This window comes from Peromyscus eremicus, chromosome 6, assembly GCF_949786415.1.
Source record: "Peromyscus eremicus chromosome 6, PerEre_H2_v1, whole genome shotgun sequence".
Classification (NCBI taxonomy): Eukaryota; Metazoa; Chordata; class Mammalia; order Rodentia; family Cricetidae; genus Peromyscus; species Peromyscus eremicus.
In genome coordinates this window covers 26,546,908-26,570,132 of record NC_081421.1, presented here as the reverse complement: position 1 = coordinate 26,570,132, position 23,225 = coordinate 26,546,908, and the positions used below count along the sequence as shown (strand labels likewise).

Sequence of the window (23,225 nt, the reverse complement as noted above, 5' to 3'; positions counted from 1 at the left end):
TATATTTTATAACTAGCTCATCACAGAGCCATACTCCTAAAATCCTACCTTAGTCTAAGGGTTGAGAAGTGAAGGACTATTACTTTAGTTGTATCTGAAACGCACATCCTAGCCACATGTGTGTGTCCTACTGTCCACCTCCGGGAACACAATGAACAAGGCAGGGTGAGCCACATGCCAATGTGTCAGAACAGCAGCTGGGTTCTGGGCAGGATACGATCCTTCCCAGAATCCTGTAAGATGTAAATCGTGTTCTTCCACTAACAGTCCTCAGGGTACATACTCAACGGGATTCTTTGTGTGAATGTGGTGCGAGGAGGGTGTGTGTGTGTGTGTGTGTGTGTGTGTGTGTGTGTGTGTGTGTGTGTGTACGTGTACATGCACATGTGTGTGGAAGCCAAAGACCAGCCTCAGTTATCACTTCCCAGGTGCCTGCCATGGCCTTGCTTTGCGACAGTCTGCCAATGGGTCTCAGGCTGCAAACACCAGGATGGGCTGGATGGCCAGTGAGCCCCAGATATCTCCTTGACTCCTCCTCTTCATTTCTGGGATTATAAACATTTTCCACCATGCCTGGCTTCTTGTGTGGGTACTGGGTGTTATACTCAAGGCCGTGTGCTTGCAAGGTCCGAGCAGACCATCTTCCTAGCTCTTCTAAATAGACTTTTATAAGGAAAATAAATTTTTGTTGTTTTTCCCTATAAAAACCCACTTTACTCGAAAAGGTACAGAGGAAACACACACGAACAGCCCCACTACACCACCATTTCTCTGCAGTGACGTTATGGCCTCCAGACATGAAGTGCACCTCTTACATCGGGCTGTCTTCAGACTGTACAGCACTAATTGGATTCTGTGCTCCCAGTGAACAGGCTCCCAGGGGAGAACCTGCCCAGTGGACACAGCAACTCCTCGTCCCTTACCTCTTTGGCCCAGGCTGGCTTCTCGCTGGGGCTCATGCCCTCCTTGTAGTGGTACAGTGGCTTCTTCTCCAGGGGCCTCTGCTCTTGTCGCTGATGCTGGAGGGAGACCAGGTAGTCTCTCTCCTGCTTCAGCTGCCTCTGAAGCCTTTCTGCTTGCCTCTGCTCTTCCAGCTGTTTGCGCTTGTATTCCTACCCAGAGCGGGAAGAGCAGAGAAAGGGCACGTAACCACAGGGACCCACATCACCACACTGAGCAGCAGCGGCAAAGCATGCAGTGGAGGCACGGGGGAAGCTGTAAACAAATGGAATTCCAAGAAGGATAAGGGGTACCCCAATAAGGCCAGGCCTCATGTCAGTCCCACACAAGAATATGTCAAGAAAAACATGGGTGCTTTAATGGCAGTGTCTATAGAACACCACTGGAAAGTGACATGTCCCTGGAGAACTGCAACCTAGATGCAGGGTATTCAGACTCTCAGCCCTAGGAGTTCCTAACTTGGTAATTTGGTCATTCAAACATATATGATAGAGTGTACAACCAAATAAACAACCAGAGATCACCATCCTTTAAATAAAACCTGTACTAACTAAAGCTATTAGCAAGCTTATGTACAAAGTTAAAAAAAATAACAGAATGCCATCAAATAAAAAATTGAATTAAAAAAATGAAAGAGCTTGCACCAAGAAGCCCATTTGGAGAGCTATAGAGTAATAATAATAAAAATTCTTCCAGTGGATACAGCATGAGCAAGAAACAAACTGTTCCCATTGTAAGGGCAGGACTAACGGCCTGCAAATGAGAAATGACTGCAGGGCCGAGCAGGCTCCATGGCCGAGGTGCATTTGCTGTGATTGTATTCCAGCATGTTGCAAATGGCTTTAAAAATTACTCTGCAATAAACACAGTGGGTCTGGAATGCAGTTTGAACTTACAATAAGGCTGGATTCATGCTAAAGTTTCGCAAATAGAGGCAGTTAATAAAGTGTGCTAAATGGTTGAGGACTTAGCAAACAGGGTCAGGAAATTATATGAGGCCTCTGTGAGATTCTGAGGTCTAGGAGGTTGGAAGGGAAGACCTCATATTTTTAATTGGCATGTTAGGAGGAGGAAACACAAAGACATATATATGCAGACACGCGCACACGCACACATGCACGCACACGCACACACTCAGGAGTAACACCAGGCAGGTCCGCTGGTGTGTGACTTTCCCATTACCAGAAGTAGAGCTTGTTCATGCAGGAGCTGCTGCTGTAAGATCTCTAACTGTCTTTGCTCCTCCTCTAACTGTCGCCTGATGTATTCCTGGAGAGGCAGGCAGCAGAGAAGTGGGAAGAATGGAAAGAGAGGAAAAGAGAGAGAAAGAACCAGTAATTGCACAGGTGACAGGAGCTTCCAAGTGAAACGCAGGGGAAAGGAAGGGAAAAAGTACCCAACACCTCACCACGCAGGAAGAGTAGGCCATAGCAAAGCCAAGGCTTTCAATGCAGTCAAAAGCACAGCCCCCCTCGCCAGTAGCAGCTGACTGAGATGCCCGGCATTTCACTGTCTCTTTGGGTTTAATGAAAGCAGCTCTAAGTTAAAGCTTGTTGGTAGGCTCCTTCCTTATGGACTCCACGGAATTAACAGTGCCGCGAAGTTCTGAGGCTCTAAGCCAACAGCAGGTATAGAACATATGCGCAAGGCTAGCGTGCTCAGTCTTTGTAATAGATCCATCCTGGAGCTTGCTGACTCACACTGTGATTTCATCAATCAGAGAGGCCACAAATAGTTGGAGTTGGAGAGCACAAATAGCCTGAGTAGCATGGCTCATCTTCAGTGATGGAAGAACGGGAACTTGGTTCCATGCAGGGGAGTCAGAAGTTCTAGGTATGCCAGGGGAGGCCCTGGCTTGGGTAGGAAGCATGAGCATTGAATTCGAGCTGTGCTCCTGACTGTTTGGATAGGTGAGAACTGGTTGCTTGAGAAAAAGCAAAAGCCATACTAGAACAGTTCTTGGAGACTAGTAGGTTTCACATCCCAGAAATCCCTGGTGCTGTAGTTCCCAAGGGGCCCGCTGGGGGGGCGCTCTCCACTTCCCCGTACCTGCTCATGCTCTGCGCGCCTCCGCTCCTCCTCCCGACGCATCTGCTCTTCATAGTGCCGGCGCTGTTCCCGCTCCTGCTGTTTCCGGAGCTCCTTCTCCCGCCTTTGTTGCTGTGGGTGACAGACGACATCATGGTAACAGTGGTGATATTAGCACCAGATCTGCCCCGTGACAGACAGGAGCTCTCAAGGAGAGACACCCAAGTGCTCCAGGGCTTTTCCTCCTGGGCTACTGGGGGACCCATTGGAAAGGAGGGGTGATACCAAGAGATCTGGAGTTACGTAGACCACGTTGACATTTGCTATGGATGTGGATTCTCGCCAAGACACGATCTTTCTGTGGCCATTTGGGATTGCCAAACCAGGCTACAAAACACCAGCCATCTTTGACCTGTCATAGACCCTTGAAATCCATTGCAATACTTACATCCTCCAGTCATTCTGATACCATGCCATACAAAGATTCCCAAGATAAGACTCAGATAAGTAGAGTGGATATTCAAGGCCACATACTGAACAGAACTTATAGACTCCCACCCAGACCACATCTCTGTTGCTCATACCAAGCTGCTTCTCTGTTTGCTGGAGGACTCATTTGTAAATGCAGATGTCACCTTCTTACTCAGGTAAGACCCTATGCTAAGAGAACACCGTCATCACCTCACCATCCTCACCTCATACAATTGCCCCGCCCAAGAGTGGACAGAGCGATCGACATGCTATGTGTCTATCTTATTTAATCTTCAAAAATGCCTTTTGAGGTAGATGTCATTATCCCCAGTTTATATTCGAATTTAAGGCATGGGGAGAGTAAAAGTTGTTGTTCAAAGTCCCGTTACTGTTTAAGGTCTGCCCTAGTAAATAGCAGAGCTAGACTTCAAAGGCAGCCATATGCTCCGGGACCTAAACTCAACTATTCTATAGATAGGGAGAGAGGAAATGTGGCAGAAAACCCCCAAATTAACCTGGCTCCTCTTTCTGCTTTCAGAAAAGGAGCAGGGGTGCTTAGGAAACCTGAGAACCAAGCTCAGGGGCAGGTACTCCTCAGGTAGGGGTGGTGCCATTCCCCATCTCCAGAACACTCTCGAAAGTGTGTAGGGGCATGTGAATGGCTTTGGTGGCTGTCCTAGTAACTGGAGCCACATGACTGGCATTTAGCATGGGGCAGATATACCAAAGATCTTGCAATGCACAGGATCACATTTAAAACAATGTGCTCTCCAGTACCACTCACACTGTATGGGGAACAGCTGTGGGCCTTTTGTGTCAGACCTGTACTGGCTTTGATTTCTTTTTCCTCAGTTAGGAGGTTCTGAGAAAACAGACCAGGGACCATTCACTCCCTGTGACATTCTCACGGCACTTCATTGCATGGTGAGGAGGGGTGAGATGTTCCAGAGAGAACAGCCTCCATTCCACTGACAAGTCAGTCCTGCAAAACCAGGGAAAGAGCCATTCTACCACAGCTGTCGGCCACAGGCCCTCAAAATGCCAAGGATGCTGGGGGAAAGCCTTGTTCCTCTAGCTTTTCCAGTTCACCAGTGTGTGCTGTCTATCAGTGACCTCAGAATCTTCAGAAAGAAACTACCCTTTGGGACTCAGACTTGACAACTACTTATCTATCTTGCCCTGTACGTGAGGAGAAGACCCTGCAGGGCTTTGTGCAGCCACATGATGCAATAGGGCTTGCATTTTCAAAAAGTTCCCAACAACTATTAGGCACTAACAAGGCAGGGTGAGGCCTTCCTACAGGTCTAGACAGGAGCCAAGAGGGCACTGATTATGTAACAAAGGCAGGCTGGGTACCACTGCTATCCTTACTGCTAAGGAAGGAGAAGTTGCACAAAGGAAGAAAGGTTCCAGGTTTCTAGTCACTCTAAAGTGACTGGCGCACGCCTTTAATCCAGGCACTAGAGAGGCAGAGTCAGGTGATCTCTGAGTTCGAGGCCAGCCTGGTCCACAGAGTGAGTTCCAGGACAGCCAGTTATATAGAGAAACTTATCTCAAAAAACAAAATAAATAAGTAAATAAGTAAATCAATCAATCAATAAAACAAACGACTGGCCTGGACGCCTACTTAGGAATTAAGCATGCAAACATAAAAGAGGGAGGTTCTTGTGACGGTGAACTTGAGAATGGGTGGAGCTCTGGGCTAAGGAGCATCCTGTATCATGTAACAAAGAGAAGGAAAAACAGGGGTATGCTGATCCCAGACAAGCAATTATTTGTTTCACAGAAAAAATAATTCAGAGGAACACAAGGGGAAAACACCATCATAGGAACTGACTGAATAGTTTGGATTGCAGACCCAAATCAGAGGCATTTCCAACACTCAGCTGATGTGAATTAGCGCCAGCCCAGAGAATAAAATAATTATGTGTACTGATCTGGCTCCTGGCAGGAAATAGCCCTCATTTAGCTAACATTTCAAATTTGTTACTCTTATTGGTTTCTTTCTTGAGGAAAAAATAATCAAGCCCTTTGAAGATTTAGCTGAATCTTATGTGGAAGATTTGTCCCTTTTCAGTCCGTCTGCCAGGAATCAATACTGTTTTATAATTACATGCCACTCAGGTTCTCACGCAAGGCACACACAGTATTGATCGCAACTGAAGAAGGTAGGGCTTCCCAAGTATTCTGCAGCTTCTGAGAAAGACACTCAAAAGTGGCTAATAATTAATAACGATCTCACTCAGATCAGCCACTGGTCACACATGGAGGCATCTGCCAGGGCTTCGGTTCCCGCTGTGAAGTTAGAAAAATAAATTACCTCCCCAGCCTTCTGAGGGCACCCTGCCAATTTCCAACTGTGTGCTCAAGGTTGATGCCTTTCCTAGAAAGATGTTTATGGTCTCTCCTTTTGGGCATGAGGCTGTTGGAAGAGACATATCAAAACAGATCAAAGAAAATTTCTGCCTTTGGTGGCTCTCTCTATAAGCAGCTCTTAGAGGACAAGGCCATGGCTCAACTCCTGCTCAACTTCAGCCTCGCATAGGTCATGGTACCTGGCAGGTACATGTAGCGATGTGTTGTGCTAGACAGGATGCTGTGTGGCTGTAATCCTACCCAGCACTGGGGAGGCTGAGGCAGAAGGAATACCAGGAATTTAAGATCAGTCAGGGCTATAGAGTGAGACTCTGTTCAAAGGAAAGGTGTCTGGAACTCAACAGAACAAAACCCTTGGGACAGGGGTGCGGGGGGGGAGGGGGGAGAAGACACTAACACACTATTCTTTTAAAGCATTTTGGTATTTTCTTCTAATCAGTACTAATGACATGTATTGCATCATGATTTATATTACTTTTTGTGTTAGTTTTATCAATTTTGTGATCTAGATTGAAAGCTACTATGTGTCTCTATTCTAGGTTTGATCTTTTAAAAATGATTTATTTAACTTAATTTTTATTTGTGTATGTGTATGTGCCCGAATGAATTTATGTATACCACACACACATATCACCCTAAGGGGCCAGAAGAGGGTGTTGGATCCCCCTGAACTGGGATCACAGGCAACTGTTAGCCACCCAGTGTGGATCCTAGGGACTGAACCATGGTTCTTCACAAGATCAGTAAGTCCTTCTACCGGCTGAGCCGTCTTCGCAGCCCTCCAGCTCTTGCCTTGTATGTTTCTCACACACATTGTGTCGCTGCTCATATTTGTTGTATTGATGGCTGAAGGCCGGAAGAACAACCCAAGGGGAATGTGCTAGACGATTTTAACTGTCTACTTGACACAGCCTACAATCACCTGGGACAAGAGTTTTGATTTGGGAATTGTCTAGATCAGATTGCCCTGTGAGCGTGTCTGTAGGGAACTATCTTGATAATTGATGGAGGAGGACTCAGCCTACTATGGGCAGCACCACTTCATGGCTGGGCTGTACAGAGTGAGAAAGGCTAGCTGAAAGCAAGCAGCATTGTTGATTTGTTTCTCCCTGCTCTCGATTGTGGATGTGATGTGACCGGCCACTTGAGTTCCCGCTTTGACTTTATGCAATACTGGATGGCAAGGTGAAATTTTGAGCTAAATAAACCCCTTCTCTCCACAGTGGCTTTTTAGTCAGGGTATTCGTCACAGCAACAGAAAGAAAACTAGGACTGAGTGCAAGGAAGCCTTCCAGAAACTGAAATCAGACCTGCTCTTCTGAGACGTCTCTCATAGGCTAGAAGTCCTTCACAGAATGCCCAAATGAGACTGAGAACGTTGCAAAATCCAAACAGCAACCAAACCAGTCACCTGCAATTAACTGGTCCTGATACAACTATTTGCCACGTTGGAGAAAAGTATGAAAATAAAATAAGGCTGCAAACTGAGCTGGAAAGAATGGGGAGGAAGATTAAATTAGCATTCTTAGGTTGCATTTGAATTATGTAATGATTAGCATGGTCCTGCCATCAGAGAGAATGTCTTTAACCAACCAGATGACAGTTTTTGGCAGATAATGCCACTCACAAGGGGTGGGCTAGAAGTTCTCATCTATATCTTCTGGGAGGCATTGCTAAAAGCTGATTTCCTTAAAATTAGAAATTCAGTTGGTTCTTCATAGAGTTTCAATGGTTTTCCTTCTGGTTGGGGAGTGAAGGATAGCAGTGGCCCTGCATGTTCTCCAAGTGATACAATCAACGCCTTATTATTTGGTGTAGATGTGGCCCTTCCTGCACGTATGCCTTCTGTGGCTCTGCACCAACGGAGGAGAGGTAGAATTGCTATTTTCCCTCGGTGTGCCCAACATCTGACAAAAACCACTGAAGGAAGGAAGGGCTTCTCTCTGCTCAGGGTTTGACGGTCCATCATGGTCAGGGAGATGTGGAGTTAGGAGTGGGAGGCAGCTGGTCCCACTGAGTCAGGAAGTGGAGAGATTGGAAGCTGGTGCTCAGCTTGCCTTCTCCTTCCTTCTTTCCTCTGGACTCTCAGCCCAGGGGTTGGTGCCACCATCCTCAGCTAAACCTGTCTGGAGACATTCTCAGATATGCCTGGAGGTGATTCGAAATCCAGTCAAGTTGACAAGGAAGATTAGCCGTCCCCAGGCAAGTTCTGATCCTCCGCTTGCCCGTCCACTTAGGGCGCTCCGAGGTGGATGTTCTTTTCAAGTGAGCTGGTTAGTCAGTTTCAGTGAGGAAGTATTAAAGCTTTCAGTCTTCACATTCCTGCCAGAGGCTGTCACTGCAACCCTCAGACAGACTTCTCACAGGCGTGGGGACACACAGTCACTCCTGCGTGACATTACAGGGCACACCTTCTCCTCTGATGGACAACTGGGATCTTTGTTGGGTTTCTTAGGTGCCAGGATGCTCAGAGCCATACTGATGGCTACATCTCCAGCTGTGCTCACTGAATGTCACGTTACGTAAGAATTCAATGAACCAGCCCAGGTCCTGCTTTCAACTCACCTTTCCCTTCTATTTTATGTTCCTTTTTATTTTCTTATATATTATATTTTTACTTGTATTAACCACTATAAGCAACATTAAGTTCTCTTTTTGGAATGAAGAAAAGTTACGGAGAAAGATAACAAATAGTAGACAACAAACAAGCCTTGGCCCTATGTCCATCTTCTATACCGACCACATTTCCATCCTATGAGCCCAGGGAGACACCCACACTTGAGAATATTTCCTAATTGTAATGTTCATGTAGTTGGGTAGGGAGAGGAGTCAGGAAGGCTTGGAGATAGAACACTGGATCAGAAATATGTTCTCTATAAACGTTTAATGAGGGAGTCAGTGTTGTATGTTGAGTTAGATACTATCATCTAAACTTCTAATGCAGTGGCCCTGTAGCCCTTCAAAGGGTCTGAGCCAGGATGTGCTGCCTTGCAAAGGAAAAAAAAAGATTCTGAATGAAAAGTGCTGGGCTGCCCTTGGAGAGTTCCAGGGTGACCTCCTGGAAGTGGTGAGAGGGGACCCCACTAGGACCATGACAGATCTGGCTTGCCCTCTAGAGGACTGGAGAGCAGCTACTTCAGGATGATGTCCAGCTTCTCAGCAAGGGCCTCAAACCATCCCTTCAGCTCAGGGGCTCTGTGATCAAGGGTGCTCTGCATGAAAGGGCCACTGTGGTCCTTTGAATCGGCTACGCATGACACATGCTCCTCACTTTAAATAGGACTGCTCACCTCAAGCTTTCTAGGAGCTGTACTTGTGACAAAGGCGTTCATACATATCTGGACATTCTGTGTCTAGTGTTTGCCCAAGTTTCAATTTGGGAAAGACCATTGAAAACTACCCTCTGCAGAAGGAGGGCATGGGTGCCTTGTCATGAAAAGTAGAGTGCCAAGCATTTTTTAAAGTAGGCAGGGCAGAAGAACGATGAAGTGGCCAGATACCTATGATTTTATAACACACCAGTGTAATAAACAGAATGAAAGGAATAGTAATGCCAAATAACAGGATCAAAGTTCTACGAGTTTATGACACCATGCGCCTCTTGTGGTATCATGTACGTTTCTAAGGCTCTTACTCCTGTTACCTTGTCTAGTTTCCCCTCCTTTTGAGACAAGTACACCCATCACTCCATTGTGCAGCTAAGGACAGCACTGCACCCAGGCCAGCATCTTACTGGAGTCTGGTCTGTGGTAAGTGGATAGCCAGGGCATATACTCTGCGTAGTTCTGACATATGCATGTATACCAAGTGAACCATGTCTGTGTTTTTGCTAATTTTCCTTTTTCTGTCTTGACCCTTTCTTCATAGGAACAGTAACCAGAGAGCCCTGGAAAGGTAGACAGGCTAGAGATAGTCCATCCCTTCTTTCTGCATTTGCTTTAATCCGAGGCCGGAAGGAAGCCTCGTCTCTACTGAAGGCCCCCTTTGATCAGCAGGCAGCCCATGGCTAAGCTCCCTGAGAACACATGTGCAAGCTTCTCTTTTACGAATAAAAGGGGAAAGGAAGGTTCTAGGCTGGTTTTGCCTTGAGCAAACTTAATGAAGAAATCTAATCCCATTTCTGCCATGAATGGTTGTTAACGTGATTATTCATGAGCTCCTGGTTATCTCCCAGTCTCAGTTTCTCCAGGAACCAGCTACGAGGGCTTCTCCAGGCACCACACAGAGGAACAAGAATGGCGCAGTGGTCATCCCTAATACACAAGGCTCTGTGGCTTGGCATAAATGTCAAGTGCAGACAAAACTCTTTAATTCCTGCCCTAACACTCCAAAGCCCCAGTGAGAGAGCCTGGGACTGAGTGCCATGGAAACAAGTGTGTTATCAGTGAGTTAATGGATACTGCATTCACAGAGAGGGCCATTCCAGGGTGTCTGAGCTGACATTGAAGGTGCCGAATTACATCCCCTGTAGAAAGGAGAACTCTTCAACCATTTCCTGCGCTGATGAGGAAGGCATTTTGGATGTTTGGCAGAATGTATTTGAATGTAGCATATCACAAGGGCTGAGTCAATAGCAAGATACATTTTCCAACACTGGGAGTTGTTAAGAAAGAAATAGGAATGTGCTGCCAAAGCCCGTGAGTTTGTAAGGAGGCATGGCCACAGGTAAGCGAGCTTGTCTGACCAACGCTGTTCCCGCTTTTGGAGAGCAGCTGGCTGAGATCACTGTGTAGGTGATGGTCTACTCAAGAGGCTCACTGAAGAGAACAAAAGTAGAAATGGAAACAGTCCCATTTTAGTGTCCTGTGAATGAATGTCCCAATGACACCATTTTATTGTAGATCTCCTAGGTAAGGCATAACTAAGAAAACTGAACTACAAGGCACATGGACCGGTCATAACAACAGAGGCTGCGAGAAGACCCTGGATGATGGAGGTCAGGCCTGTGACCCATGATGCGTGTTCAGGCAGGCCTTGACTACTAATTCTGCATGTTTGTAATCAAAGGCACGCTAGATAAACCAAGGGTTAGTGCCTGTCTGACTCTAATCTTGTTCTGTAACATTAGAAGTAGTAGGCACCAGATACCAGGCAGTCCTCTCCATTCTTGAAAAGCATAGGAAGGGGTCTGTACAAAGCGAGGACACCTTTCAGCAGCATCTCTAACCTCAGTATGGGGTTTAAAACCCTCCCTCCACAGGGCTCAGAAGCACGCACACAAAGCTAGACCTCCTGCTGCAAAAGCAAGCTCTCTGGGACTGACTGAGTAGTGGGCCCCCTCCCTTCATTGTTTGTCTTCTGAAACATGATCCTGTGCAGCCCAGGCTGGCCTCAACCGTGCAGTGTATACTATACTACCCTTGAACTATGGATAATTCTGCTTCTTAAGTGCTGGAATTATAGGCACATGCCACCATGCCCAGCAATTACCAGATACTGTTATGGCACATGCCACCGTGGCCAGAGATCACTAGATACTGTTATAAATTCTTTTTATGAATTGACTCAATCTCTCAAATGATTATTATCCCATTTTGTAAATGAGTAAGCTGATGAGTAAAAAAATCAGGGCTTGCTCAAGATGACTAAGGCAGAAAATGGCGGGGTGGAGATTGGCAGCAAAGCTAATGTGCCCGTCTTCTTGGTGAATAACCACTCCTAGGGCTCTGTGTCTCTCCTGCCAGAAGCTTACTATGCAGACCTGACAAGATCTCTATCTTATGGGTCTTGTTTAGATCTTAGACAAGCCTTCATATAACCACTTGATAGTAATGCAGGGATTATACTTAATGGTTGTGGTGGTTAGTTTTAAATGTCAACTTGCCACAACTTAGAAATCACCTGGGAAGGAAGCCTCACCTGAGGAATTGCCTCGATCAGGTGAGCATGTCTATGGAGGACTGTCCTGACTGTTGACTGCCGTGGGAAGACCGCCCACTGTGGGCAGCACCATTCCCTGCACAGATGTCCTGGACGGCGTAGGTGAAGAAGCACAGCTAAGTGTAAGTACCTAGCAAGTCGGCAGCATGGATGTGTTTCTTTCTGCTCTTGATTTACAGATTTAACCAGACTAACTGATTTGAGTTTCCACTTTTATTTTTTCCCCCTCAATGATAGTCTACAGCATGAAGTTGTAAGACAAACAAACCCCTATTTCCTCAAGATGCTTTTGGTCAGGTGTATTATCAGAGCAACAAATAAGAAACTAAGACAACGACAGAAAGAAATATGGGTAAGACCATCTTTCTACAGACAGATCTTTGCGCAGTATTACGGGCTCCGCTGGCCAAAGCAGAGGTCCAAAGTGGCGGCGGCCCTACTGACAAGGTGCTCCCCGGGGATGCTGCCCTGGGCTGGCCAGGCCAGTTACCACCGAGAAGCTCACAGCCGGCAGAAAGCCAGAACACAAAGAACAAGGTGCTTTCAGGAAAAAGCCACCACAAAGGGGTGGATGGGAAAGGCACATTAGTGAAAATAGAATAAAAACAATCTTCTCTATAAAAGTAAAATAAATGATCCTTGCTGACTTAGTCTCTCACCGTTCCTGAATACAACAAAACATTCGTACAAAAATCTTAACCTATGTCTTGTGTCAGGCGTGTTTTTCACATAGTTCCCACAGTGATCCTCCGAAGTCAATGTAACTATGCTGAGGTAAAGAAGCTGAGGTTCAGAGAGGTTAAGTAACTCCCAAGACCACGGAGGTGGAATTAAACCTGGCCTCCTGGCCTACAAAGCTGGTGTAGTTTACTCTCACACTCACCTACCAGACTGTTTTCCTTTCCCACCACATTCTGAGTGGGTGTTGTAACAAGTGTTCATTCCAAAGTGTGAGAAGGTGCTTGCCTTCTGGCACATTTCTTTTCATAAATTCCAGGTTTCGCTGCATACAGGAAGAAGCTCCAACGTTGAAAATTCCCCTGGCCTTAGTCAGAACAGCAACAGTTACTGCCCCCAGAACATCACATGTTGGCGATATGCTGGAGGTTTCTGGGAATTGCTTGGTTAATAGCTGCACATGATGCTATTGTTACACTGAGTTTTAGAAGAGTGGAAACTGAGGCAGAGGAATGCTAATGAATGCACTCAGAGCCACACAGTAAAAAAGGAAGCCAGGATCCTGGTTTTGGCAGCACGAGGGGCTGGGGATGATTCATTTGTGTTTTGTTTTTGAGATAGGGTCTTGAAATGCATCCTAGGCTGGCCTTGAACTCATAGCAATCCTCCTGTCTCTGACTCCCAAATACTGAGATTACAGGTGTGGGCCATCCATCACATCTGGTTCTTTAAGTGGATGTTGCTGACTAAAATACTGCATCTTTCTCAATAGTCTTCTACTTCATTGTCTGAAGGGGAGCTTCAATATCTGGCTCCTACATATTGACTCTTAAATTTTCCCATTACTATGATGGCAAATTGAGAGAAACCACTGGTCTTTTCAAAAATTTCTATGCAAGATCAATCAGCGCCAGGGACCTTATCCAAATTCATTAGTCTGTTTCAGAGCAGGGCCACAGCACTTCCAGGGGCCAGCTTGCTCTGATGCACAGTGCCAAGGGGAGGTCTGTCCCAGCTGAGTAATAAAAATGCTTATGGAGCCGGAAAAAAATAGGAGAGGATCCTTGTGTAGTTTTGTCACCAGTGATGAACTGACTCACCTTGGCTGAGTTTCAGCAAGTTCCTGGAACTTACTTATGTATTTTACTGTATCACCGGTCAAAACTAGTCTGGTTACCACCATTTAATCAGCCACAGGCCATGCCCCTTGTCTAAGCAGATCCATGACTACATTCAGCTATAGTCAAAGTCCTTCTGAGAATTACCCACACTGATTAGATCCCAGCCATATGCAAGCAGGCACAGAACAAAAGCAAAGGGCACAGAAAGTGTCCTTAGGGACCCCTGGTGGGAGCTGACATCTGAGGTCACTAAATATGAGAGCTCCAGCCCATCATTCCTGTGATACCAGGTAGGCAGCCAGGAGGCCTTTATTCAGAATTGAGAATATAATTCCCAGCATGCCCACAAAAGCTCATATGACCAAAGGAAGCTAAATTCTCAAGCAGAACTACACAGTTTCTACGTGCCCATGCAGCCCGAGTTCCTGTGCTAGTCACCAGAGACACAAGTGTTTACCGCAGGCTAGGCTGGCAGATAAGGATAGGGATACAGGAGGGGACTCTCTGGGAGCAAGGATTGTTGTGGTCCAGGTTCAGTACTTACAGCCAACCCATTATGTGACAATCTGCTTTCCTCCCTTAAGCTATAGCATTTAACATTAGGACATGGCATTGACATCTGCAGGTTTATTCCTGACGACACCACAACAGAGTCACAAAAAACACACACACAAACTGAGGGTGCTTTAAGTAAGTTGGCTGGGCCACATTCATAGCAATTCTGGGCTGCATGTGGCCTCATGTGCCTGCCTGTGGGTGGCTGGTTGGACACACCCTGGGCAAGAGAAAGGTCCACAAAGATAAAGCCAGTGTAAATGACCAAATCCACGTGCTCCAGATTCTTCCAAGAAGCCTGGTTCCCACTGACCATCACACAGCAGGAGGTTCAGCCCTCATGCATGCAGACATATTCCACTCAGGCCATGGAGCTCAGGGGGTCTCTCTGTGCACATTGCCTTCCTCACACCCATGGCGGACGTGCCCATAAATGCCACTGAAGAACACAGAGGAGGCCTTGCAGTAGCACTGGCCTGGTGTGTGAAGGAGAACCTAGTTCAACACTGAACACCTGCTCAGCACTGCTGCTTTGCCATGGCCCAGAGATCATCAGCTGTGCAAGGCAAACTACCACAGAGCTACAAGCCAGGGCTAGGAGTAAAACAGTGTCATGAAGCATAGACTCTGTAGCGAAGCCCCCGAACACGACACATGATTTAGCTTGGAGCTGCCCTCTGGGAAGACTTCATACTGACTAAGAACTTGGGTCTAGCAGCCCAGAGTTCATGTGACAAACAAACAAACGAACTGGGTTTGGAGAGGTAGCTCAGCAAGGAAAGTGCTTGCTCTACAAGGAAGAGAACACAGGTTCAGTCCCCGAACCCACATAAAACACGCTGGGTGTCCTGGCGCGTATTCGTAAAGCCAGCACCAGGTGGGTGGAGACAGGAAGGTCCTGGGCTTCCCGGCCAGCTGGCCTAGCCTACTTAGCAAGTTTCAGACCTGTGAGAGAACCCATCACCAGAGAAAAGATGGGCAGCACCTGCCATGTGAGGTTGCATCCTGACCTGTACAGACATGCACACATGAGCATGTGCACTCCCATGTGAACATCCATATGAACATATACAGACACACCAACATTTTAAAAACGTGAAGGCCACATCTGCTCTTTACATGGTGAGAACCCTGTGAATTTTAAATGCTCATGAGCTTGGTAGTGTGGATTGTCCAGGGCTCCCTGGCCAGCGCTTTTAGCCTGAAACCAATGATAATGAACCAGTAACCAAATGGAGCCGAAGTGGTGGAGACTGTGATACCCGGGAAGCGGAACCTGGGAAATGCCCCACCAAGGGGGACTGTGATACCCGGGATTTGGGGACCTGGAAATGCCCCACCAAGGGAGACTGTGATACCCAGGAAGCAGGAACCTGGAAATGCATCACCAAGAAAAACAAGCCAGACAATGTTCAGGGAGCAGTTCAGTAGAGGGTTTGAGCCACCCAGAAGGAGGAGGTCTTTAAGTCCAAGGAGCAGAGTCTATGGTGTTCCAGAGGTCTGAGAGATTAAGGGAAACTGTGGTCCTTGGCTGGGGGCCAGTCTAGAGCCGTGGGTGGCCTGGGCAGGTTGCAGGCAGCAATAGCTCAGCACAGCTGCCAGACTCTAAGACTCTCGGTCTGTGCCCCAGGGGGTAACCAGAGGTCACTTCTATACCTTACATGTTCACTTTACCTATGCCCTACCATGGGGCCTCTATCCACCACACTCAGAAGAGAAGAGAGCAGGGACTTTACACCTCTCACGTGGTGGGTATCTTTACACGAGTGTCCTAAACTTACACACAGATTGGAAAGCACATTGTGTCCTGATTGCTATTCACAGAAGGTCTCAAAGTCCACCTCTGAGGACCAGCACTCAAGGCTCTGATTCACACCTGTAATACTGTCTCGGAACCCTCACATGGACACTGGGATCGGAGAGACCAGCATGCACCTCGCTCTGCCGTTACCGGACACTCACTGTCCTCTTTGTTTTCCATTTCTTTTCTTTTTAATTTTCAAAGCTTAAAAAGTATGCACACATAATACTGGTTTTCATTACAGCATTTTATATGCACATATCACATATTTTGCTCATATTCACTCCTCATTGTCTCCTTGTTAAATGTCATGTGGTCAGTGCTTCACAATCACTAGAAATTGTCACTTAGTCACTTGATAAATAAAGGTAGAAATCTCAGATATCTCATAGCAGGTACAAGGGAAGGAAAAATGAAAAATAAAGACAGAAAATGCACTTCTTGAGAGAAAATGATATACAGGATTCCACATACGAGCAACTCCCTGCGTGGTAGCTTGCACATAGAAGTCACTCAATAAACAAATCATTGTAAATGTAGAGGATTATTGTTGAAGGTCTGAAAATAATGTCCCAGGGTCCTAAGGAGGTTGCCAGGATTTACTGAAAAGTGACCTGAGGTCCTCATAGGATTAAATGAGGGAATCTGAACCATGATGGGCTGTTAAAAAGGTGATCTGATCCTGTAGCCCCCAACCTCTCACTCTCTAGTGGGCCATTTTAAAAAGCATAATCAAGGAACCCATGAGCAAGGAGTAGACTGGAATTCGGGAGACCCCTAACATTACCATCCTGCTCCCATACAGTTGTGGACCTTCTCATTTGCCTTCCAGTTTCCCCAATGACTAAACAATCTCAGTTTCTTACTGACCTGGAGGCTCTCATTTATCTGACGGAAGGAGGAATGCTTGGAGATGCGGATGAAGTTCCAGGAAAAAGGATTAAACAAAGATCTACAGTTTACAAGGGTGAGAACCTTGTGTGGGACGTAACATCCAAGAGCCCATGATCAGTGATGAGGTTTCCTGTCTAGAGGACAGCAGCATCTGCTGCTGAAAGCAGATCATGCCTGCCAGCTGCAGGAAGTGTCCTGGGCAGGAAGGAGCATGAGAACGTGGCTCCTGGTGTCAGAAGAGCATCCGAAGAAGGGTCTGGTTTTCCTGGGCATGTGGCGACCGGCCTGTCCACTGTGGCTTAGTTAGTGCTTGTTTTTCACCTCTCAGGCTTTGCCTCACTAATTTGCATGTTAATTTACTCATTCCACAAACATTCCCGAGGGTCTAGTGTATGTGACATGCTCTTTTAGGCACTAGAGAAGGCCAGGGGAGAAAAGAAACCCACGTCCTTTCCAATGGGGAGCTGGAACCACATATAGAGTGTCTGAAGTTGGTCAGAGCCATGCCAATAGAGATAAGCAGTAGAATATGCTAGCAAGGAGAGGGATGGTATCTTAATAAGATGGTCAAGGAACGCCTAGGAGGGGTAGATGGGTGGAGGGTGGAGGCCGTGGCCCCGTTCGGAGAGTGAGGGAAGTGTATTTTGTAAGATGGGGCCGAAAAGCATGAGCACCGGGCAGGTGGTGCCAACCCTGAGGTGGCTGTGGTGGCCCTTGTGGTACTCACCTCCTCCAGCCTCCGCCTCTGCTCCTTCTGCTCCTCGATGCGCTTCTGGCGCTCCGCCAGCAGCTGCCGCTTGTGTTCCTCATTCTCGCGCTGCTGCTGCTCCAGCTGCTGTCGCCGCAGCGCCTCTGAGCGCTCCTTGTTGGCCAGCTGCAGTCGCAGGAAGTCTCGCCGCAGCGTCGACTCTCCTGGCAGGTTCAGAATGGAGCTGCGGGCAGGAGAGAACATTAGGGTACCACGTGTGATGAGGGCCATTGCAACTGTGCGTCCTGGGGTGAGCTCAAGAGAACAGGCTTTGCCCCCCTTTCCAGATGACTATCCCACACATATGCTGTCCTAAAGGAATATCACACCCTCTTCTAGGACTGTCCCCACCACTCCATCCCCAGTGCATGGCAAAGATGTGTGTCATAAGACTTGAATGAGTGTGCAAGCTCTAGACCGTAGGCAAGCTTATCTCTACACATAAGAATAGCTAGCATGGACTATGGGGATGGTTCAGTGGTTAATGAGCTTGCTACACCAGCATAAGCCTCAATTCATATTCCCAGAGCCCACAAAAAAAAAAGCTGGATACAATAGCACATGAGTCTGTAATACTTGAATCCTTTGGGAAGATGTGAGACAGAGAGAGGAGGATTCCAGAAGTTTGGAGGCCAGCTAGCCTGGTGTACGTAGCTACCAACAATGAGAGACTCTGTCTCCAAGATGGGAAGGAAAGTCTAACAGCAGGGGTTGTCCTCTGACCTTTAGACACGTGCATGCTGTGCACACATGCATGCATACTCACACAATGCAGCACAACACAAATACATGTGCATGTACATACTCGTGCACACATGTGCAGATGTGTGCACACGCGCGCGCACACACACACACACACACACACACACACACACACACACAGAGTGAGAGAGCGGTAGAGTAAGAGGGGTCTTATTCTATTCACAGGAGCAGATGCCCTCATAGGCACCTTCTTGACAGCTCACCCCAAGGCCTGATAGGCAGATGTCACGCTGCTCAGGGCAAGATCAAATGGACCAGGAGAAACAAGGCTTAAGACAAGGTTGACAGTGAGCCAAGATCTCAGGCCAAGTTTGTGCAGCCCATGGTGCCCGGGGCCTGTCTAAACACATCCCTGTGGAAAGGCATTGTTCTAGCCACAAAGCACATACTTGGGATGACTGTACCTGAGGAGACCAAGTCCTAGGTTATGTTTAACATAGTATATTTAAGTGTGTGTGTGTGTGTGTGTGTGCGTGCGCAGAGGACGTAAACTGCAGCATTATTACTGGTGGCCCCAGGCTTCCCAACGCCAATCTAACTGCAGGTGACCAACAGAAAGTTATGACCTCTGGTTCTTCATGGCCATCTATCAGGGAGATGAGGATGGCTCCCATAGGTTTATTTAAACCTACCCCATTAAATCAGTGGTTCTCCACCCATGGGTCACAAATCCTTTGGGGGACAAATGACCCTTTCACGGGGTTGCATATCAGATATACTGTATATCAGGTATTTACATTATGATTCGTAACAGTGGCAAAATTATAGTTATGAAGTGGCAATGAAAATGACTTCATAGTGGGGGGTCACCACAACATGAGCAACTGTGGTAAAGGGTCGCAGCATTAGGAAGGCCAAGAACCACTGCTTTAAATTTTGGTGAAATTTAAATTAAAATTTTATTTTAGTTTCCACCTAAAATAAACTCATTGGACAAATAATTCCTTGTTTCTGCTATGTAACAGATATTAGGACAGGCTGTAGGGAGAGCACACCCGCTAGACATTAGGTAGGAAATAGAAATGGGGGTTGGTCCTGGGGCCTATGCAGGGTCCCTTGGCTCGGCCTGGGAGGAGGGGACTGGACCTACCTGGACTGAGTCTACCAGGTTGATCTCAGTCTGCAGGGAAGGCTTTGCCCTGGAGGAGATGGGAATGGGGGGCGGGCTGGGGGGAAGGTGAGGGGGGCGGGAGGGGGGAGAACAAGGGAATCCGTGGCTGATATGTAGAACTGAATAAATTAAAAAAAAAAAAAAGAAATGGGGGTTGGAGCTCAGAGGAGGGAGTTCTGAACGGCAGCCCATTCCCATTCTTGTTTGTTTAACTGCTATTGTGAAACCCAGGCCCCAGCTTTCCAGAATCAGCCTCACTTCTTAACTGGCCAACACTATGAGCAATCCAATCATGGATCCTGATTAGTCTCCAAAAGGAGCTAGATATGAGGGAACCCAAAACATCATAGCTTGGGATATGGCAATAGCCCACTTGGTCAAGTGCTTGCCACACAAATTTGAGGACCAGAGTTTGAGCCCCAGAGTGCACATGAAATGCTGAGTGTGGTGGTATGCATTTGTGACCCCAGTGCTGGGGAGATGTAAACAGGTGGGGTTCTGAAGTTCATTTGCCAGCTAGTTTGGCCTACTGTGCAAGCCCCAGGTCTAAAGGAGACCTTGTCTCAAAAAGGCAAGGTTGACTTCTGGAGGATGGCGCCTATGGTTGAGATGTCCACCCCACCCATAACTGCACACACATATGTACTGACATGAACATGCCCCTACTCCAAAAATCCCACTACCACTCACCAATATCTTAGGCATATGAGGATCAGAGTGCCTCTTTGAGGTTGAATGCCCTCCAGACTGCTGACATATTGGACTGCAATATCTAAAATTAAGGTGCCAAGGAATTTTCCCAGCCATATGCAATAGCAAAGGGTCTGCACCCTCAAAGACCTCAGCCTCAGTATAACGTCATTTATATTATGCTTTTGATATCCCCATAATGAGGTTTCCTAGAGAATTGTAGGAAGAAATACCCTAAAAGGAAGACTTGGTCCACCATGATTTGAGAATAAAAAGCCTCACTTTTCCCCATGAATATACCATCTCCCTCATAGATATTTCTAAGAAGTTCTTCAATATCCATAAGACAGAACCGACAGTGCCACAAACCCCTTTGGGAGGGACACTCCAAACTCTCTTCAGAGTGTTTGCTTTGTTTTGTCAAGTAAACTTCTGCCTGAACTGTGTTTTTCTACTGAATCCTTTCCTCTGAGAAGGTAAGAATTCAGAAAAGCCCTGTAACAGATAAACACGCTCTCCTAGAGTTACTTTCTTGTGAGAAAGATAGGCAAATTATTAGACATAAAATATACAATAGCCATAGAAAAGACAGAAATAGTACTTTAAAGTTATGGTGGTTTGAAAGACTATGGCCCCCAATGGGAGTGGCAATAATGGGGAGGTGTGGCCTTGTCGGAGTAGGTGTGGCCTTATTGGAGGAAGTGTGTCACTGTGCAGGTAGGCTTTGAGGTCTCCTGTGCTCAAGCTACACCCAGTGAGACAGACCACTTCCTGTTGCCTGCACAAGATGTAGGACTCTCAGCTCCTGCTCCAGCACCATGTCTGTCTGCATGTCACCATGTCACCATGAGGATAATGGGCTAAAACCTCTAAAACTGTAAGCCACCTCAATTACATGTTTTCTTTATCAGAGTTGTCATGATCATGGTGTCTCTTCACAGCAATAGGAACCCTACCTAAGACAGAAGGGTTAACATTTACAGTGGTGAGGAGCTGAGGTACGATAAGGGTTAGGGCTCTGTTCTCAATGGGGTTGTCAGGAGGACCATTCCAGGGAGGTGAGAGTTGATGGAGAGGAAGGCTGCTCCAGGCAGAAGGGGAAACAAATTTGGTCCTTGGTGGGAACAGGCTGGTTTGGTCCTAGAACTGCTTTCTGGCCTGTCCTCAGGGGCAGAGGCAGCGAGAAGGAGTGTGAGACAAGAGTGGTCAGAGACAGGCCATCAGGGAAATATGTGGACATGGGATCCATGTCTACAAAGGCTGTCAGCTGAGTCATGACATGAGCGGATCCATTGTTTTGACAGTGGATGGTCGTCTGCATGGTATAGGAGAGCAAATTAGCTAATGGTGTTTCATGGTGGAGACTTGACCCAGCAAGGAGCAGTGAGTGGGGTGAACCTCAGAGAAGTATTTGGGGATGGAATTAATGAAGCCCACGGAAAGATCTAATGTGCATGGTGAGGGATGATGTGCAGTTTCCTTTGGGCTGCTGGTGACAGTGTGACAAGGCATGGAATGAGGGTGTCAGGATGAGGGGCAGGTTGTTGGCAGTTGACAAGTGTATCAGTTTGGTTTTGGTGAGTTACTAGAATCTGTGTGAGATGTTGCTATAGACAAGGCCAAGAGCTTCACTGAGGACATTCCACAGGCAGTTTAGGAGTCTCTCGTGAACCCCTCTACAACTTGCTGTCTCTGTCAAACTCTAAACAACTTCGAAATGCTTGTATGCACAAGTCACATGCTAGGAGCAAAGGTGATGAGACTGGGGAGCCAATGTCACATGCCCATGAGGACGCCCCGTTAATCTTAACTGATATTGAACTAATACCAGGAGACCTTGGTTGTACTAATGACTCAATTACTAACTCTGTGTATGACCTGGTGACATCCTCGAGCTGTTGTCTCGTGTCTAAAATTAGAAAACCATCATCTTTTTCTACATTTTAGGATTTCAAGAAGACTAATTAGACTTGTTCAAACAGTGAGACTTGGTGCATCATCTTCCTGTGATATAATGACATGTTATAATTACAGCTGGTGTCTCACCAAGTGACCCCTGACACACAGAAAGTCTTGGGAAGACTGGATTTCTCAGTTCTTCAAAGAACAGTCAGAGGCCTGACACAGCCTTCCGGGCTGGGAGCAGAGTGTGGCTTCTCTGCGAGCAGGGAACAGGGTCCTTTGCGCCAAAGAAATGTTCGACAGCCATTGTCTTTATACAGCTAAAGTGGGGGCAGCCAACATGTTCTGATGGAAGAAAAAGTTCTCCTTCAGTCTTTAACTTTGGGAAAGCCTGTGGCAGATAAGAGAGAAAAACTAATGTCCTATGAGCTCAGTCCCAACCTCCTGGGTAGTTTAGCAAGAACCAATCTTGTCAGGTGATGTTGACTTCACACAGTGGTTCTCCGCCTTCCTAATGCTGCTACCCTAATACAGCTCCTCATGTGGTGCTGACCCCCAACCATGAAATTGTTTCTTTGCCACTTCATAACTGTAATTTTGCTACTGTTATGAACTGGAATGTAAATACTTGGTGTATAGGGTATCTGAAACGCGGCCACCGAAGGGGTTGCGACTCATAAATTGAGAACTGCTGGCTTAGGAAGAGAACAAGAGGCTGGAGAGATAGCTCATCAGCAAAGCATTTGCCTTGCAAGTGTGAACCTCAATTTGATCTCCAGAGCTCAGGTAAAAATAGCTGGTGTGGTAGCAGACACTTGTAATCTCAGTGCTGGAAGGTGGAGACAGTAGACTCCTAGGAGCTCACCGGGAAGCTGGCCTAGCCTAATCAGCGAGTACCAGGCCCGTGGGAGCCCTCGTTTCAGAACACAAAGTTGAACTCAACGGAACTTATTTAGACTTGTTGTCTCATATTCTTTTGTCTTAATGACCTTTTGCTTGTATATTATGGTTTCTGATTTTGTGCTTTTATGGTTTTTTGTGTGTTTCTTGAGCTCTTTACTTTTTATTATGTTTTTGTGGTGGTTGTTGTTTTTGCTTGCCTGTTTGTTTTCTAAAGAGAGAAAGAGAAAGAAAGGGCATGGAGTTGGGTGGATTGGGAGGATCTGGAAGGAGTTTGGGAATGGAAACTGTAATCAGAATATGAAAAAATACATTTTCAATAAAAATACATACTAACAAGATAGTGCT

The 23,225-nt window shown here is 46.7% G+C and overlaps 1 protein-coding gene across 1 annotated transcript in view; it reads right to left on the bottom strand.

Annotated features, from left to right (window-relative positions):
• The window catches only part of Tnik (TRAF2 and NCK interacting kinase), a 414,277-nt gene that overhangs the window by 70,336 nt on the left and 320,716 nt on the right, over window positions 1-23,225 (bottom strand). Inside the window, exons 12-15 of the mRNA XM_059265292.1 lie at window positions 17,492-17,696; window positions 3,010-3,120; window positions 2,143-2,229; window positions 924-1,112 (exon numbers count right to left, since the gene is read on the bottom strand). Of these exons, the coding sequence (XP_059121275.1) occupies window positions 924-1,112; window positions 2,143-2,229; window positions 3,010-3,120; window positions 17,492-17,696 (592 nt within the window). The remainder of the gene's footprint in view (window positions 1-923; window positions 1,113-2,142; window positions 2,230-3,009; window positions 3,121-17,491; window positions 17,697-23,225) is intronic.